General features: G+C 34.2%; 2 protein-coding genes across 2 annotated transcripts; both read left to right on the top strand.

The window, feature by feature from the left end:
* Window positions 1-3177: 3177 nt before the first annotated feature.
* LOC105568040 (odorant receptor 10a-like) lies at window positions 3178-5902 on the top strand. Its single transcript, XM_012023402.1, has 4 exons — window positions 3178-3443; window positions 3596-4067; window positions 4227-4451; window positions 4694-5902. Exons 1-4 carry the CDS (start codon window positions 3300-3302, stop codon window positions 5032-5034), a joined length of 1182 nt encoding a protein of 393 aa, XP_011878792.1. The 5' UTR covers window positions 3178-3299; the 3' UTR covers window positions 5035-5902.
* Window position 5903: 1 nt separating this feature from the next.
* On the top strand, window positions 5904-8240 carry LOC105568081 (odorant receptor 2a-like). Its single transcript, XM_012023466.1, has 4 exons — window positions 5904-6304; window positions 6472-6943; window positions 7273-7503; window positions 7767-8240. The coding sequence occupies exons 1-4, from the start codon at window positions 6161-6163 to the stop codon at window positions 8105-8107; spliced, it is 1188 nt and encodes a 395-aa protein (XP_011878856.1). The 5' UTR covers window positions 5904-6160; the 3' UTR covers window positions 8108-8240.
* The last annotated feature ends 131 nt before the right edge of the window (window positions 8241-8371 follow it).

Here is an 8371-nt window from a genome sequence, read left to right as displayed (position 1 = left end):
CTCCCTCTACCCGACCTTTGCTCCACTCCATTTCCGCATAAAAAAATTGTCTCCCTTTGTTTTTAAAATAACTGCATTTTGGAAAATAACAAGGTGCTCCAGTAAACGTTAAAATTGCGCAATTTCAATAAAATATTAATGTGAAAGCGAACGTCGCCGATAGTTGACTCATATGGTGGACAAAGGTCGATATTATTGAGTACTGTGCAACGTGCACGTCTACTTAACTGCAATAATGTCATGGAATGACGATTTGGCATACGCTTTTACTCCCTGTAAATTCTTTACTCTGCCAATAGGCGTTTGGCCATTACAAAAATATGATACATTTTCTTTCTTTCGTTCTATCGTGAGTTTCTCCAGTTTGGTACGTCTTTAATCTTCATCTTACTCGCAACAAAATTATGCTTCTGCTTGTACTATCGACATATCAAGATAGTTTAAATCATGTACCTACTTAGTGCAGAATGAACACAATGAAAATAAAAAATAGGAATAAAACTTTATAATCAACTGTCGATCTTTCTTGTCTGTGTAGACTGTGATGATGATCATAATGTTCACCGAAATCGTTTTCGGTAGCGGCGAAGCGTATGTAAAACTCGACGGCCTTATGCTAATGTTCTGCAACATTCTCTCTGTACTAAAGATATTGTTCTTCCGCTTATACGCCGGCAATCTGATTCGCAACTTCACATCTGCTGTGAACGATTATCTCGCGATCGACAACGAGGAGAAGCGCACGATCATGCGACGGCATGCATTTCTGGGAAGGCTTGCTTGCTTTAGTATATCTTATTTTTCGCTTATGCGGCTTCGACAATTTTCATGCTGGCGCCTATGATAGCAGGAGATAATAACGCTCAAGTTAATATATCCATAAAAAACAAAGCAGCGGAATTACCCATGCCATTAACTTGGATCTTAGGGGACACTGATATCTCCACGAATGTATACTTTGTGATCACTACGGTAGAATATATTCTATTGGTGACAAATAGCAACAGCAATTGTGGTAATAAGCTAATTGCTAATAACGAAGAAACTTGTACATTAATATACTTTAAACGTTATAAGTTTTAAGAACATTCATTAATAAGTTCCCTAATTTTTAGACTACTACTGTCAGCAATTTTATTAACTGCTAACATACAAATTAAACTTAATGTTTTTTAATATTTTTTTATCGATATTACATATTAAATTTTTATTGGTTTTTAATATATTTTTTAAATATATATGTTATAATTACCTCACAATTGCTATTAGATAACATTATGTTTTCTTTTGCTATCATTTTGGTAACAGATATTAACTAATTATCTTTTTATTAATATTAACGCTTTTAATGTACCTAAATTATTTTAATATAAGATTAAAATTTACTTATAAAGGAAATGATTCACTTTTCCTCGCGATCACTCTTCACGTTTGTGGACAACTGGAGCTCCTAAAAATTGAATTTGCTAATTATGGCGTGAAAAGCAAAAATCTAAATGAAGATTTTTCAATATTGACATCAAGACATCGTTATCTAATAGAGAATACGGAACTTTTGATAGATGTAATAAGTATCGTATTGCTCATGCAAATGTTGTTCAGTTGCCTTCTTGTCTGCTTAATCGGTAAGTAAATATCAGTTAAATTAAAAAATTTTTCGATATTGATACAAATATAGCTAGAATATTATATCTTAAATTATTATACATAGGATAGCAAATTTATATAGTAATGTAAAATTAAATAATAGAAACGAAGCTATAATTTTATCAAATGTACGCGGGATTTTTTCTCGTCCTGTTCCGTATAATATAATAAAATTATCCAAATTATGCCTGTGTACAGGGCGAATTTTATTTCGTGAACCAGTCTCTTACTATGAGAGATGGATTGCCGACCAAAACTGTAGCTACCTCTGGAAAAATGGAAAAAAATCTCGTTATACATATTTCAATCATGTAATATCTAATTCTATCTCTCAAAATACAATTAGATATTACACGATTGAAACATATATAACTAGATTTTTCAATTTTTTTTTCCAGGTTGGCTACAGTTTCGGTCGCTAATCTATATCTCATGGTAAAAGACTCTGTGGTTCATGGAATAAAACTCACCCTGTATATCATAGAGTTGACTTGTGCATATAGTGTAATGGAAGAAATCGCTCGCTCAATTTACAACTGCAATTGGTACAATTTCTCATCAAAATTAACAAGGAATGTTTTGTTTGTTATCATGCGGTCACAGCAACCTGTTCAATTGCTAGCTGGCAAATTTTTCGTCGTAAACATCGAGACTTATATGACGATATTAAAAAGCTCTCTTTCATACTTATCCGTTTTGCGAGTAATGGTGGACGCGTAGAGGTGCAGAGAATTCTTGAGAAAACAAGGTAACACTGTACACACACCAGGCAATATTTTATTTTGTAAAAAGAATTTCATGAAATATATGGAATTAAATAAGCTACTTTATATTACTTTAAATAAAGTTGCTTTGCTTATTATATCAATAAACATATTGTGTAATCACGTCGACGTGACTTTAAAAAATGTTGCAGTAATGCATTGTTTGCGAGTGCAAAAATGTAATTGTTGCAAACAATTTAATAAGAGTCGAGTAGAACTTGGTATCTTTTCTTAAAAGATATAGTTACATATAAGATACTATCTGTACTTATATTTTTCTCCGAAAAAATAATTTAGTGCATCTTGTATCTATACAGAGTATTCATATGAACATTTGTGCTTAAAATGACCGGAACTATCACCTCCCAGAGTATTGACTTTCCTCCTGGAACACCCTCTATGTAAATCGAAGGAATTCAAGAAATATAACTTGTGTCTGTATTTCTTTACTGCATCTATTGAAAATTTATCCTGTATCTGTATCTGTGATGAAAACAGTCAAGATACCAAACTCTGGTGTCGAGTAAGAAAAATATGAATGCTATGCTACTAACTTTGGCAAAAAGATGAAATAAAATGTATTGCAACATGATCAATGACAAATGATAACTGAAGACTGTGCCTCGAAAGAAAAATGAAATATCCACTTCCTCATTTGGTCTTTGCTATATCCTACTTCCATAGAAATTGTTCCTTTCAGTTTGTGTATCAAATAACTGTATTTTAGAAAATAACTAGGTACACTAGCAAATGTTAAATTTACGTAATAAATGTTAAATTGTGCACCTTCAATAAAATATGAAAGCAAACCGACGACCAATGACCGATGCGGCGCGTATTATAGACAAAGACCAACATTATTGAGTATCGTGCGACGCATAGCTCTACATGACTGCGATAATGTCATGGAATGCCGATGTGGCATACGCTTTTACTCCCTACAAAATCTTAACTCTGCCACTGGGTATTTGGCCCTTGCAAGAATATAATACGTTTGCTTTAGTCCGTTCGATTGTGTGCGGCATCAGCTTGGTATGTTCTCAATTTAAATGTAGCTATAAAATTTCTCTGTCGCTTCTTTTCGACATATCAACTTCGACAGTTCAAGTGAGATGTTCAGTACAGTAAAAAACGAAAAAACAATGACAAAACTTTATAATAAGCAGCCCTTCCTGTCTGTGTAGACCGTGATGATGATCTTGGTGTTCCTCGAAATCAATTTCGGTATTGGTGATGCATACATAAAACTCGATAATCTTGAAGTTATATTCTGTAACATTCTTGCTATACTAAAAATAATGTCCTTCCGCATATACGCCAATAATTTGATCCGCAATTTCTCTTCTGCTGTGAACGATTATCTTACGATTGACACCGAGGAGAAGCGCACGATCATGCGGCGACACGCTTACATGGGAAGAATTATTTGCTATAGTATCTTATTTTTGGCTTATTTGGCATCAACAATTTTCATGCTGATGCCTATGATAATAGACGATGAGAAAATCCAAGTTAATGTATCCATCCAGAATCAAGTGGCGGGATTACCGGTGCCCTTAACATTTTTAGGAGACGTCCAAATGTCTACAAGTTTATACGTGTTGATTTCTACGGTGCAATATATCGTACTGATGCTCACCAGCACCAGCAATTGTGGTAATAAGCTAATCGTTTGTTTTAATGCATGTCGCAACCATCTGACAATTACAGTGCGACGTGATTTTGATTTCTTTTACGTCACATCTCTTACAACAGAGCTAAAATTTTCGATATAAAAACTTTATATTAATCTAAAATTATAATCTGTTAATAAAGGTAACGATTCACTTTTCCTCGCAATCACTCTTCACGTTTGTGGTCAAATGGAACTCCTAAAAGTCGAATTTACTAACTACGGCGTGAAAAGTAAAATTGAAGATTTTTCGATATTGGCATCAAGACACTGTTATTTAATAGAGAATGCAGAACTTTTGATAAATGTAATAAGTTTTGTTATGCTGGTGCAAACGCTATTTAGTTGCCTTATTATTAGTTTAATCGGTAAGTATCTTTTGAATTTAGTACTTTATGATACGAGCATTATACCATTCAAATCTTGTAAATTTTTCCCCGCAGAAAAAATTACAAAGATAAAATTTTATCAAATATCCTCATATTTCCTAAGTCTATCTTGTAGTATCTTAACAATAAAACAAAATTATCGAATGAAGCTCATAAAATTGTTGTACCAATAATGCTTTAGAGATTTGTGCATGCAGTGCATGTGTAATTCTGTTTTTCAGGTTTCCAGTTTATCTTGGCACTAAAAACGCATGATGTAGTGATGATAACTAAATCTATAACAATGTTGAGTGCTTTAATGTTACAGTTGTTCTTTTATAGTTTCGTAGGCGATTATCTCAAGTGTCAAATGGAAGACATTGCTCATTCGATTTACAGCTGCATTTGGTACGACTTTCCACTAAAATTAATGAGGAACGTTTTGTTCGTCATCATGCGATCGCAGCAACCCGTTCAGCTGCTAGCTGGTAGATTTTTCGTCGTAAACATCAAGTCTTATATGACCATATTAAAAAGCTCCCTTTCGTACTTGTCTGTTTTACGGGTGATGGTGGACGCGTAAAGTACAGGTAACTGTTGAGGGAAAAGCTCGAAAGGGCAACATCGTACACATGTAGACAATATTATTTTAATAAATAAAATTATTACAAAGCTTTATGGCGGGATATGCCTTGAACTGAATAATCAGATTTTAATAAATAAAATTATATTTTTTGTATTACGTTAGTAAGCGTATATGTACACGCACCGGCGGAAATGTCGTCAGCGTACGCGTGACTCGCACACAACGCTCGGATCTATCCACACGCTTCCGCCTGGACTGCGTTCAGAAACGTCACCCGAGTGCCCCAGTGTTTAACCCTTGTTTAACATACGGTGAGTAACAATGATAAAGTGATACACTGGGGCGCTCGGGTGACGTTTCTGAACGCAGCCCAGGCGGGAGTGTGTGAGAGACCTGAGCGTTGTGTGCGAGTCACACGGCCACAGACGGTATTTCTGTCTGTGCGTGTGCATCACATCTAACATATCGCTTCAAGAAATGTTGCTGCTATATGTGTTTCACGACTGCGAAAATGCGATCGTTGGATACAATTTGAAAACTGTCTAGTAGGCAAAAAATTAGCAATATATCAGCTTGCCTATAGATTCGAGTAGAATATAGGCCAGATTGTTATCAATTGCATTTACATTAAACTCTCTTACCAGCAGATATTGCCAATATAGCTGACAGATAAACATTTTGGCATTTTATGTAAAATGTATTTGTATAATTTTGGTGACACTGACACTATTCATCTTTAAGAAACTCTCTTTGATGTACTAAATTTTATATTAATTACACGTGCCTTTGATAAAAAGTGGGTGTCAAAATAGAGATATTGCAATGACACATGATCAATGACGAATGATAACTGTAGACGAGACATCAACAGGAAGTGAAACACCCACTCTCCCATTTGGTCCACACTGTATTCTACTTCCATATAAAAAATTGGTCCTTTCAGTTTTTAAAATTACTGTGTTTTGGAAAATAACAAAGTACATTAGCAAATGCTAAATTTATGGAGTAACTGTTAAATTGCGCGACTTGAATGAAATATGAATGTGAGAGCGAGCCATCGTCGATGATCGACTCGTATTACGGGCAAAGATATCATTGAGTATCGTGGAAGGTACAGCTCTATATGACTCCGATAATGTCATGGAATGCCGATGTAGCATACGCTTTTACTCTGAACAAGCTTTTAACTTTACCACTAGGCATTTGGCCCTTACAAAAATATAATACATTTTCTTTAGTCCGCACTGTCGTGTGCGGCATCAGTGTGGTACGTTCTCCATTTACATATTTCGTATCACAATAAAATTTCTCTGCCACTTATCTATTCAACATGTCAAGTTCGACAGATGAGTGCGCCGTTCAGCGTGAATAAAGTGCAAACAAAAAAAAACAACACTAAAGCTTAATAATAAACAGTCCTTCCTGTCTGTGTAGACCACGATGATGATCATGTTGTTCCTCGAAATCAATTTCGGTAGTGGTGATGCGTACTTAAAACTTGACGCTCTTATGGTCATATCCTGCAACATACTCGCTGCGATAAAATTATTGTCATTCCGCTTATATGCCGATAATCTGACTCGTACTTATTCATCTGCTGAGAACGATTATCTCGCGATCGACACCGAGGAGAAGCGCACGATCATGCGGCGGCATGCGTTCATGGGAAGGATGATTGGATATAGTACATTATTTTTCGCTTATTTGGCTTCAACAATTTTCATGCTGATGCCTATGATAACGGACGATGAGAAAATCCAAGTTAATGTATCTATCCAGAATCAAGTGGCGGGATTACCGGTGCCCTTAACATTTTTAGGGGACGTCCAAATGTCTACAAGTTTATACGTGTTGATCTCTGTGGTGCAATATATTGTACTGATGCTCACTTGCACCAGCAATTGTGGTAATAAGCTAATTGTCAAGATAAAAGAGATTTACTTAAACCATAAAATATTAATTTTTATTAATATTTATTTTTAATTTACAGTTTTATTAAGTATCGGCAATATTATTCAGTTTTATAAAGTAAACTTAGTGTATCGTTAAAATATTTATTTTTACGAGTATTAAATTTTTATAAGTTTTCTAAATTCTTGTACATTTAGCTATCTTTAACAATGTAATAAGACTTTGATTTCTTTTATATCACTTTTGCCGCAGATAATATTTTTATTATTATTAAAACTTTCTCCATAAATTACTTAAATGCAATATTGAAATGTATTTATAAAGGCAATGATACACTTTTCCTGGGAATTACTCTTCATATTTGTGGGCAAATGGAAATCGTAAAAATCGAATTTGTTAATTTTGGCGTTAAAAGCAAAAACATTGGCGAAGATTTTCAATCATTGGCATCAAGACATTGTTATCTAATGGAGCATGCGGAACTTTTGGTAGATGTAATAAGTTTCGTATTGATCGTGCAAATGCTGGTCAGTTGTGTTATTATAAGTATGGTTGGTAAATATCTCTTGTGAATTCAGTATTTCTCCAATAATATGGTAAAATATAATATAATACTATTATAGTATTATTATATCGTTAGATATATATATCAATCTTTCTTGCAGAAAAATTACAAGTATAGTTTTATCAAATAACCATATATTTTCTAGGCTATCAAAATGTCTTAATGAATGATAAAATTATACAATAAAACTGTTCTCGTGCTAATAAATATCGTAAAGTTAACTTGTGCATACAGTGTAATTGTGTGATTTTAGGTTTCCAACTTATTTTAGCATTGGAAGCACACAACGCAGTGATAATAACTAAAACGATAACAGTGTTGAGTGCTCTACTGTTACAAATGTTCTTCTATAGTTCCGTGGGCGATTATCTGAAGTGTCAAATGGAAGAAGTCGCGGACGCGATCTACACCTGCAATTGGTACAACTTCCCATTGAAATTAATGAGGAATGTTTTGTTCGTCATCATGCGATCGCAACAACCTGTTCAGCTGCTAGCTGGTAGATTTATCGCCGTAAACATCAAGACTTACATGAACATAATAAAAAGCTCTCTCTCGTACTTATCCGTCCTACGGGTGATGGTGGACACGTAAGGCGCAAGTAACTGTTGAGAGCAAATTTCGAAAAGAAAACACCGTACACATGTAGGTAATATTTTATAAAATTATCGCAAATAATGTGATACAGGATCTTGAATGGAATAGTCAAATAAATTGAATTTGTTATTACATCTATAATTATATTGTGCATTACTCTAAAATACCATTTTACGGAATTCTGCTATGACGAGCGATTCACTATTGCAGCAATAATAACGCATATAATTTAATGACTGTCCAACGAAATATTATCAATAC

The sequence above is a fragment of the Vollenhovia emeryi genome, unplaced genomic scaffold (assembly GCF_000949405.1).
Source record: "Vollenhovia emeryi isolate VEMERY1.0 unplaced genomic scaffold, V.emery_V1.0 DF939132.1, whole genome shotgun sequence".
In the NCBI taxonomy this organism is placed as follows: Eukaryota; Metazoa; Arthropoda; class Insecta; order Hymenoptera; family Formicidae; genus Vollenhovia; species Vollenhovia emeryi.
Note: the sequence above shows the minus strand (reverse complement) of the source record. Positions and strands in the feature narration are given on the sequence as shown.